The sequence below is a fragment of the Gigantopelta aegis genome, chromosome 13 (assembly GCF_016097555.1).
Source record: "Gigantopelta aegis isolate Gae_Host chromosome 13, Gae_host_genome, whole genome shotgun sequence".
NCBI classification, from domain to species: domain Eukaryota; kingdom Metazoa; phylum Mollusca; class Gastropoda; order Neomphalida; family Peltospiridae; genus Gigantopelta; species Gigantopelta aegis.
In genome coordinates, this window is record NC_054711.1 from 353,706 (window position 1) to 365,749 (window position 12,044).

General features: G+C 37.7%; 1 protein-coding gene across 1 annotated transcript in view; it reads right to left on the minus strand.

The window, feature by feature from the left end:
* LOC121387469 (dnaJ homolog subfamily C member 13-like) overlaps nucleotides 1-12,044 on the minus strand; it is a 179,263-nt gene that overhangs the window by 129,893 nt on the left and 37,326 nt on the right. The window contains exons 13-18 of the mRNA XM_041518594.1: nucleotides 10,895-10,977; nucleotides 9,184-9,356; nucleotides 8,102-8,201; nucleotides 5,788-5,895; nucleotides 4,686-4,841; nucleotides 1,243-1,299 (exon numbers count right to left, since the gene is read on the minus strand). Coding sequence (XP_041374528.1) covers nucleotides 1,243-1,299; nucleotides 4,686-4,841; nucleotides 5,788-5,895; nucleotides 8,102-8,201; nucleotides 9,184-9,356; nucleotides 10,895-10,977 — 677 coding nt within the window. The remainder of the gene's footprint in view (nucleotides 1-1,242; nucleotides 1,300-4,685; nucleotides 4,842-5,787; nucleotides 5,896-8,101; nucleotides 8,202-9,183; nucleotides 9,357-10,894; nucleotides 10,978-12,044) is intronic.

The following is a 12,044-nucleotide window of genomic DNA, read 5'->3' on the forward strand; positions in this document are numbered from 1 at the left end:
CAACTCAAACTGTATTACATAATTATACTGTGTATATTTGTGTGCTGTATTAATTCAACTGTCCAACTCAAACTGTATTACATAATTATACTGTGTATATTTGTGTGGCTGTATTAATTCCAACTGTCCAACTCAAACTGTATTACATAATTATACTGTGTATATTTGTGTGGCTGTATTAATTCAACTGTCCAACTCAAACTGTATTACATAATTATACTGTGTATATTTGTGTGCTGTATTAATTCAACTGTCCAACTCAAACTGTATTACATAATTATACTGTGTATATTTGTGTGGCTGTATTAATTCAACTGCCCCAACTCAAAATGTATTACATAATTATACTGTGTATATTTGTGTGGCTGTATTAATTCAACTGTCCAACTCAAACTGTATTACACAATTATACTGTGTATATTTGTGTGGCTGTATTAATTCAACTGTTCCAACTCAAACTGTATTACACAATTATACTGTGTATATTTGTGTGGCTGTATTAATTCAACTGTCCAACTCAAACTGTATTACATAATTATACTGTGTATATTTGTGTGGCTGTATTAATTCAACTGCCCCAACTCAAACTGTATTACATAATTATACTGTGTATATTTGTGTGCTGTATTAATTCAACTGTCCAACTCAAACTGTATTACATAATTATACTGTGTATATTTGTGTGGCTGTATTAATTCAACTGCCCCAACTCAAACTGTATTACATAATTACAGGCCATAGGATTTCAAATTTCTTGGGTTTTTCGGTTCTGTGCCTTGTGATCATGGGAACCCATCGGAAACTGTGTTTAGGTTGCGTTGAATAGTCGTACTCGATGTAATAATCATGGGAGACTGTGTTTAGGTTGCGTTGAATAGTCGTACTCAATGTAATAATCATGGGAGACTGTGTTTAGGTTGCGTTGAATAGTCGTACTCGATGTAATAATCATGGGAGACTGTGTTTAGGTTGCGTTGAATAGTCGTACTCGATGTAATAATCATGGGAGACTGTGTTTAGGTTGCGTTGAATAGTCGTACTCGATGTAATAATCATGGGAGACTGTGTTTAGGTTGCGTTGAATAGTCGTACGATATAATAATCATGGGAAATTTTTTTTCGGTTCCATGATTTTATCGACACGCTACCAACATGGTACCGGAAACGATCGTTTCCGTGAAATCCAAAGGCCTGTAATTATATTGTGTATATTTGTGTGGCTGTATTAATTAAATTGCTCACCTCAATGATCGCCTTCATCACCAGTCCTGCCCCCTTTATGATGGCCATTGACGGATGCTGTAGAAAAACCAAAACATTTTTAAAACACTGAACTTTCTTCATTCACTATCATCACAGAAAATTGAACAGTTTACAGAACCACAGAACCAAACTGTATTTTTACATTCAACAGTTTACTGAACCACAGAACCAAACTGTGTTTTTACATTGAAAAGCTTACTGAACCACGTACAGAACCAAACTGTGTTTTTACATTGAACAGTTTACTGAACCACATACAGAACCAAACTGTGTTTTTATATTGAATAGTTTACTGAACCACGTACAGAACCAAACTGTATTTTTACATTGAACAGTTTACTGAATCACGTACAGAACCAAACTGTGTTTTTATATTGAACAGTTTACTGAACATTGTACAGAACCAAACTGTGTTTTTACATTGAACGATTTACTGAACCACAGAACCAAACTGTGTTTTTACATTGAACAGTTTACTGAACCACAGAACCAAACTGTGTTTTTACATTGAAAAGTTCACTGAACCACATACAGAACCAAACTGTGTTTTTACATTGAACAGTTTACTGAACCACAGAACCAAACTGTGTTTTTACATTGAACAGTTTACTGAACCACAGAACCAAACTGTGTTTTTACATTGAAAAGTTCAATGAACCACATACAGAACCAAACTGTGTTTTTATATTGAACAGTTTACTGAACCACAGAACTAAACTGTGTTTTTACATTCAACAGTTTACTGAACCACAGAACCAAACTGTGTTTTTATATTGAACAGTTTACTGAACCACAGAACCAAACTGTGTTTTTATATTCAACAGTTTACTGAACCACAGAACCACTGTATTTTAACATTGAACAGTTTACTTAACCACAAAACCAAACTGTGTTTTTACACATTGAATCGAACTGAAAACCACACATTGCATATTTGAATACAAAAAAACTAGTTATAACTATTTTTATAGGTTTGATTTTGAAGTATCTTTATATGAACACCAGTAGACTTGTAAAGGGAATCATCTTGTATTTATTTTTGATATCACATACAGAGGTCACTGTCAGTGGGGTTATCACACAGTCTACACATACAGAGGTCACTGTCAGTGGGGTTATCACACAGTCTACACATACAGAGGTCACTGTCAGTGGGGTTATCACATAGTCTACACATACAGAGGTCACTGTCAGTGGGGTTATCACAGTCTACACTAAAAGATAATGAGAATGACTCTGACCTTGATCCTGAAACTAATCTGCTTATTGTCTATTTGACTAAGGCCTGTAACTATCAGTACAGAGCCTTATACAAATACGCAGAACCAACCGAAGAAAGACTTGTTGTCAGTACTTAACCTTATACAAATATGCAGAACCAACCGAAGAAAGACTAGTTTTCAGTACAGAGCCTTATACAAATACGCATAACCAACCGAAGAAAGACTTGTTTTCAGTACAGAGCCTTATACAAATATGTAGAACCAACCGAAGAAAGATTTGTTTTCAGTACAGAGCCTTATACAAATACGCAGAACCAACCAACGAAAGACTTGTTTTCAGTACAGAGCCTTATACAAATACGTAGAACCAACCGAAGAAAGACTTGTTTTCACTACACAGCCTTATACAAATACACAGAACCAACCGAAGAAAGACTTGTTTTCAGTACAGAGCCTTATACAAATACACAGAACCAACCGAAGAAAGACTTGTTTTCAGTACAGAGCCTTATACTAATACACAGAACCAACCGAAAAAAGATTTGTTTTCAGTACAGAGCCTTATACGAATACACAGAACCAACCGAAGAAAGACTTGTTTTCAGTACAGAGCCTTATACAAATACACAGAACCAACCGAAGAAAGACTTGTTTTCAGTACAGAGCCTTATACAAATACGCAGAACCAACCGAAGAAAGACTTGTTTTCAGTACAGAGCCTTATACAAATACGCAGAACCAACCGAAGAAAGACTGTTTTCAGTACAGAGCCTTATACAAATACACAGAACCAACCAACGAAAGACTTGTTTTCAGTACAGAGCCGTATACAAATACGCAGAACCAACCAACAAAAGATTTGTTTTCAGTACAGAGCCTTATACAAATACGCAGAACCAACCGAAGAAAGACTTGTTTTCAGTACAGAGCCTTATACAAATACATAGAACCAACTGACGAAAGACTTGTTTTCAGTACAGAGCCTTATACAAATATGCAGAACCAACCGACAAAAGACTTGTTTTCAGTACAGAGCCTTATACAAATACGCAGAACCAACCGACAAAAGACTTGTTTTCAGTACAGAGCCTCATACAAATACGCAGAACCAACTGACAAGAGACTTGTTTTCAGTACAATGGCTTACTCAGAACACCTCAGCATTAAATGATTATTAAAAAAGTTTAAAAGTTTGTTTTGTTGAACGACACCACTAGAGAACATCGATTTGTTAATCATCGGCTATTGGATGACAAATGTTTGGTCATTTCTTTTGGAAACCTGCTACATTTTTCCATTGGCAGCAAAGTATCTTTCATATGCACTTTTCCACAGACAGAATAGTCATGGTGCTCTGACTAGAGCAAGAAATAACCCAATGGGCCCACCGACGGTGATCGATCCTAGACCGACTGTGCATCAGAATAAAGAGAAAGAAATAACCCAATGGGCCCACCGACGGTGATCGATCCTAGACCGACTGTGCATCAGAATAAAGAGAAAGAAATAACCCAATGGGCCCACCGACGATGATCGATCCTAGACCGACTGTGCATCAGAATAAAGAGAAAGAAATAACCCAATGGGCCCACCGACGGTGATCGATCCTAGACCGACCGTGCATCAGAATAAAGAGAAAGAAATAACCCAATGGGCCCACCGACGGTGATCGATCCTAGACCGACCGTGCATCAGAATAAAGTGCAAGAAATAACCCAATGGGCCCACCGACGGGGATCGATCCTAGACCGACCGTGCATCAGAATAAAGAGCAAGAAATAACCCAATGGGCCCACCGACGGGGATCGATCCTAGACCGACCGTGCATCAGAATAAAGAGCAAGAAATAACCCAATGGGCAAACCGACGGGGATCGATCCTAGACCGACCGTGCATCAGAATAAAGAGCAAGAAATAACCCAATGGGCAAACCGACGGGGATCGATCCTAGACCGACCGTGCATCAGAATAAAGTGCAAGAAATAACCCAATGGGCCCACCGACGGGGATCGATCCTAGACCGACCGTGCATCAGAATAAAGTGCAAGAAATAACCCAATGGGCCCACCGACGGGGATCGATCCTAGACCGACCGTGCATCAGAATAAAGAGAAAGAAATAACCCAATGGGCCCACCGACGGGGATCGATCCTAGACCGACCGTGCATCAGAATAAAGAGACATAAGCAATGAAGAAACCTGAAAGAGTTTGAACACAATCCTTCCATTGGCCGCCACCATTTCGAGAAGTTGGTCAAAGTGGTTGCCATCCGTCGTCTCGCTGTACGGGGCACACAGGGCAAACGTCAGGAAGTCCAGCATGGCCGATATCACCAATGCACCAGTGCTGTGCACCTACACAAAGAAAGCTTTAATTTAGTACCAGCCGTCAAAAGTGAGAGTTTCTTTTTCAATGAAACCACTTTAGTACATAAATTAATTATTTGTCAAAATAATTAATAAATAAAATAAAATAAGTAAATAAATAAAATAAATTATTAATCATCAGCTAATGTATATCAAACATTTGGTAATTCTGACAGTCTTCAAAGAAAACTCACTACATTTTTGCAGTAGCAAGAAATATTTTGTACAGGCTAACAAGATTGTGTTACATGTGAAAACAATATGCCAATATCACGAACATAGAGGCTAGATACTACCCAACTAAGTGTCTGTTACACTAGTTGTTTCAATATTTATCTAACAAGCAAAACCAACACAAGTTGTAGGTGCAATGTTACAACACGTTAGTAAGATAAATTATGTATAAACGATGAGCTGTAGGTTCAAGTTTACATAACGTTAGTAAGATAAATGTTATATAAATGCTAGTAAAGTATATAAACAACAAGCTGCACATTAAATTTTATATATTACAGATACAAGTTTAGTATTGAGTTTCTTACATATCATCCACAAAAAACACACATTTAAAATAGATTTTAAACATCTTTTCCAGTTGTAACTTACTTACTGTATATTCACAGTTAACTTGTATGTGTATATTCACAGTTAACTTGTATGTGTATATTCACAGTTAACTTGTATGTGTATATTCACAGTTAACTTGTATGTGTATATTCACAGTTAACTTGTATGTCACAGATTAGAGCGGGTTTTGTTTGCTTTTTGTTTTTGTTTAAATATTATATAATTATTTAATATTCCCGGACTAATTTGGCCGTATCATTGTTATTTCATCACTGTGAAGCAGCGAATCGCTGTATCTCCCACATGTGATACTGCTGTGTGATGCAAAACCTTTCAAACAGGTGCAATAAAAACATGTATTACACACCACATGGTAATTAAACTTCTCCATCAACTCTTGCAGGAATTTCCGAGATGACAACAAAGATGCTTTGTTCAGCTGTTCTTGTCGTAGATCATAGTTGTCATGCATAGGCTGGAAAAATAAACACAATCAACAGCTGGAGTATATTGAAGTAAACTTTGTTTTCTTTAACGACACCACTAGAGCACATTGATTTATTAATTATCAGCTATTGGATGTCAAACATTTGGTAATTCGGACATATAGTCTTAGAGGGTAAAAGCCACTACATTTCTTTCATTAGTAACAAGTTATCTTTTATATGCCCAATATTCGGCACTTCTTTTAGTATGGTCCAAATATCGCGAACATTGAAACATCACTTGGGAGGGAAAACTTTAAGATCATTATGGAAGCTGTTGAAGAATATGCTAACATATGAGTGGAAAGCTGCTACATTTTCCCATTAGTACCAAGTAATCTTTTATAGGCACCATCCCACACACAGGATAGTACATACCATGGCCTTTGAAATGCCAGTCGTGGTGAACTGGCTGGGACAAGAAATAGGCCAATGGGACCAGAGACCGGTATCGATCCTAAATCGACGGTGCATCAGGCAAGCTCTTTATTTAAGTAGTAATTAATCATCATCTATTTAATGTGAAACTTTTATTTAAGTAGTAATTAATCATCATCTATTTAATGTAAAACTTTTATTTAAGTAGTAATTAATCATCATCTATTTAATGTGAAACTTTTATTTAAGTAGTAATTAATCATCATCTATTTAATGTGAAACTTTTATTTAAGTAGTAATTAATCATCATCTACATGTATTTAATGTGAAACTTTTATTTAAGTAGTAATTAATCATCATCTATTTAATGTGAAACTTTTATTTAAGTAGTAATTAATCATCATCTATTTAATGTGAAACTTTTATTAATTCTTACACAGTCTTCCGTTGTTTTGTTTAACACTATCTAGAACATTGTTATTAATTCTCACAGTCTTCACTTGTTTTGTTTAACACTATCTAGAACACTGTTATTAATTCTCAGTCTTCCATTGTTTTGTTTAACACTATCTAGAACATTGTTATTAATTCTTACAGTCTTCCATTGTTTTGTTTAACACTATCTAGAACATTGTTATTAATTCTCTCAGTCTTCACTTATTTTGTTTAACACTATCTAGAACACTGTTATTAATTCTCAGTCTTCAGTTGTTTTGTTTAACACTATCTAGAACACTGTTATTAATTCTCAGTCTTCAGTTGTTTTGTTTAACACTATCTAGAACACTGTTATTAATTCTCACAGTCTTCACTTGTTTTGTTTAACACTATCTAGAACATTGTTATTAATTCTTACACAGTCTTCAGTTGTTTTGTTTAACACTACCTAGAACACTGTTATTAATTCTTACAGTCTTCAGTTGTTTTGTTTAACACTATCTAGAACACTGTTATTAATTCTTACAGTCTTCACTTGTTTTGTTTAACACTATCTAGAACATTGTTATTAATTAATCATTGTCAAATATTTGATAATTCTGACACAGTCTTTTGTTTGTTTCAATACCAACAGTAGAGAGAATTGATTAATTATCAGATACTGGATGCTAAATGCTTATTAATTCTGACATTGTCTTCTACTTTAGAGCAGAGAGCATGTCATGAGTGACAATGAAAGCTACTGACCTGCATTAGAGCAGACAGCATGTTGTGAGTCACTATGAAAGCTACTGACCTGCATTAGAGCAGAGAGCATGTTGTGAGTCACAATGAAAGCTACTGACCTGCATTAGAGCTGAGAGCATGTTGTGAGTCACAATGAAAGCTACTGACCTGCATTAGAGCAGAGAGCATGTTGTAAGTCACAATGAAAGCTACTTACCTGCATCAGAGCTGAGAGCATGTTGCGAGTCACAATGAAAGCTACTGACCTGCATTAGAGCAGACAGCATGTTGTGAGTCACTATGAAAGCTATTTACCTGCATCAGAACTGAGAGCAGGTTGCGAGTCCCTATGAAAGCTACTTACCTGCATTAGAGCAGAGAGCATGTGGTGAGTCACTATGAAAGCTACTTACCTATATCATAGCAGAGAGCATGTCATCACTATGAAAGCTACTTACCTGCATTAGAGCAGAGAGCATGTGGTGAGTCACTATGAAAGCTACTTACCTGCATCAGAGCAGACAGCATGTGGTGAGTCACTATGAAAGCTACTGACCTGCATTAGAGCAGAGAGCATGTGGTGAGTCACTATGAAAGCTACTTACCTGCATCAGAGCAGACAGCATGTGGTGAGTCACTATGAAAGCTACTTACCTGCATCAGAGCAGACAGCATGTCGAGGGCTGCGTGAGTCACCCCGTCATCATGTCTCTTGAGTGCCTTCACAACCTTCAGTCCAACCTTTTCTCGCATTCTGAAAATATAAGAAATATGTAAATATAAGAAAGGAATTACAGGATATTAAATGAGCTTCCTTTCATAACATGTTTATGTCCCAAGTGAAATAATGTTCAATTGTCATGAGCTTTAGCAAGTGACAGACGTGATATCAAATGGTAGGGAACATAATATCCTATTTATTACTCATAATCAATTTTAATTTATTTCACTGGACATAATGCTTTCTAATCATAAGATTTAATCATATGTGTAATGGAAACTATTACTCACTTTGGTAGTGAAGTGAATAACTCAAATATAAACTATTATCCACTGTGGCAGTTATGTGATGTAACAGACTATTACCCACTGGTAGTGATGTGAAGGAGCCAACCATTACCCACTGTGGCAGTGATGTGAAGGAGCCGACGATTACCCACCATGGCAGTGATGTGAAGGAGCCGACTATTACTCACCATGGCAGTGGTGTGAAGGAGCAGACTATTACCCACCATGGCAGTGATGTGAAGGAGCAGACTATTACCCACCATGGCAGTGATGTGAAGGAGCCGACTATTACCCACCATCTCAGTGATGTGAAGGAACCGACTATCACCCACCATGGCAGTGATGTGAAGGAACAGACTATCACCCACCATGGCAGTGATGTGAAGTAACCGACTATCACCCACCATGGCAGTGATGTGAAGGAACCGACTATCACCCACCATGGCAATGATGTGAAGTAACCGAATATTACCCACCATGGCAGTGATGTGAAGGAGCCGACTATCACCCACCATGGCAGTGATGTGAAGGAGCCGACTATCACCCACCGTGGCAGTGATGTGAAGGAGCCGACTATCACCCACCAAGGCAGTGATGTGAAGGAGCCGACTATCACCCACCATGGCAGTGATGTGAAGGAGCCGACTATTACCCACCGTGGCAGTGATGTGAAGGAGCCGACTATCACCCACCATGGCAGTGATGTGAAGGAGCCAACTATTACCCACCGTGGCAGTGATGTGAAGGAGCCGAAGCCGGCCTTGGATGCGACGAGTCTGCGCAGCGCATGGAACTGAGCCTCAAGGTCAACGACCTCAATCGTGTTCTGGTCGCCCTCGTTCTCCAGCAGCTTCGTCAGCGTCAAGTTGATCAGCTTCTCCTTGTTCTGGGCAAACAGGCCCTGAGTTACAACACACAAATAAACATGGTCAGCTTAGGTGCAAATAGGCCTTGAGTTACAACACACACACACACACACACACACACGTCAGTTCAAACACAAATAAAACAAGCCCCGATTTCAAACACAAATAAACAAGCCCTGATTTCATACATAAATAAACAAGCCCTGATTTCATACACAAACATTGTCAGTTTAGGTTTAAACAGATCTCTACTACTTCATAACAGGGGTTAACAAGCCTTGATTTCAAAACACAAACATTGTTTAGGTTTAAACAGATCTCTACTACTTCATAACAGGGGTTAATAAGCCCTGATTTCAAAACACAAACATTGTCAGTTTAGGTTTAAACAGATCTCTACTACTTCATAACAGATTAACAAGCCTTGATTTCAAAACACAAACATTGTTTAGGTTTAAACAGATCTCTACTACTTCATAACAGGGGTTAATAAGCCCTGATTTCAAAACACAAACATTGTCAGTTTAGGTTTAAACAGATCTCTACTACTTCATAACAGATTAACAAGCCTTGATTTCAAAACACAAACATTTAGGTTTAAACAGATCTCTACTACTTCATAACAGGGGTCAACAAGCCCTGATTTCAAAACACAAACATTGTTTAGATTTAAACAGATCTCTACTACTTCATAACAGATTAACAAGCCCTGATTTCAAAACACAAACATTGTTTAGATTTAAACAGATCTCTACTACTTCATAACAGGGGTTAACAAGCCCTGATTTCAAAACACAAGTGAATTGTCAGTGTTTCTGCCAGAAAGACATTTTTGGGTCAGGTGCTATGGAACTGAATATTTACAATGTGTGTGCTGAATGCAACCAGTCGACAGAAAGAAAATTACTTAATTTTAGGGTTAGGGTTAAAAAAAATCATACAGTAATAAGATTATTAATTTTGTCAAAAGGTGTTAACTTAAAAAAAGAAAATCTGCAAAAGAATTTTGATATAGCGCCATACCAGTTTTACCCTCTGGCAGAAACCCCGATTGTCAGTTTTAGTTTAAAACAGATCTGTACTGTGCCATAACTGGTGTGTGTGTGTGTGTGTGTCCATGAATGTGTGTGTGTGTGTGTGTGTGGTGTGCATGTGTTTCAGGGAGGTTGATTTTGTTCAGTATCGCCTCCAGATTTGTCTTGCAGATTGTTATACTATTCTAACATGTTAAACAGTAGTTGCTATTGAATTTTCAGTGGACTAGCAACAGTCACTAAACAAATTTTTTGAAATACAAACTATTTCTTTGATGTGCCAGTGTAAAACAGACTATTGCCTAGTATGCCAGTGTCAAACAGACTATTGCCTGGTGTGCCAGTGTCAAACAGACTATTGACTGGTGTGCCAGTGTAAAACAAACTATTGCCTGGGTGTGCCAGTGTAAAACAGACTATTGCCTGGGTGTGCCAGTGTAAAACAGACTATTGCCTAGTGTGCCAGTCTCAAACAGACTATTGACTGGTGTGCCAGTGTAAAAGAAACTATTGCCTGGGCATGCCAGTGTAACACCTACATCTTGTGTGACAGCATGGAGGAGACCACTGTATGATACGTTAGCATTAAAGCGCATCACAGCTTCCTTGAATGTCATGTTTCCTGGAGAAAAAAAGAGAAAATGACACAATTTGATCAAAAATCAGTGTTAAAGATCAGCTGATGAAAGTGTACAAAACAAAGATCAAAGTGTTCAAGATCAGCTGATGAAAGTGTACAAAACAAAGATCAAAGTGTTCAACATCAGCTGATGAAAGTGTACAAAACAAAGGTCAAAGTGTTAAAGATCAGCTGATGAAAGTGTACAAAACAAAGGTCAAAGTGTTAAAGATCAGCTGATGAAAGTGTACAAACAAAGGTCAAAGTGTTAAACATCAGATGATGAAAGTGTACAAAACAAAGATCAGTGTTCAACATCAGCTGATGAAAGTGTACAAAACAAAGACCAAAGTGTTAAACATCAGCTGATGAAAGTGTACAAAACAAAGGTCAAAGTGTTAAACATCAGCTGATGAAAGTGTACAAAACAAACATCAACGGTCAAAGTGTTAAACATCAGCTGATGAAAGTGTACAAAACAAAGGTCAAAGTGTTAAAGATCAGCTGATGAAAGAAAGAAAGAAGTGTTTTATTTAACGACGCACTCAACACATTTTATTTACGGTTATATGGCGTCAGACATATGGTTAAGGACCACACAGATTTTTTTAGAGGAAACCCGCTGTCGCCACATAGGCTACTCTTTTATGACAGGCAGCAAGGGATCTTTTATTTGCGCTTCCCACAGGCAGAATAGCACAAACCATGGCCTTTGTTGAACCAGTTATGGATCACTGGTCGGTGCAAGTGGTTTACACCTACCCATTGAGCCTTGCGGAGCACTCACTCAGGGTTTGGAGTCGGTATCTGGATTAAAAATTCCATGCCTCGACTGGGATCCGAACCCAGTACCTACCAGCCTGTAGACCGATGGCCTGCCACGACGCCACCGAGGCCGGTCAGCTGATGAAAGTGTACAAAACAAACATCAACAGTCAAAGTGTTAAACATCAGATGATGAAAGTGTACAAAACAAAGATCAAAGTGTTAAACATCAGATGATGAAAGTGTACAAAACAAACATCAACGGTCAAAGTAAGATAGTTGTCAGTGAGTTAGGTAACTATTGA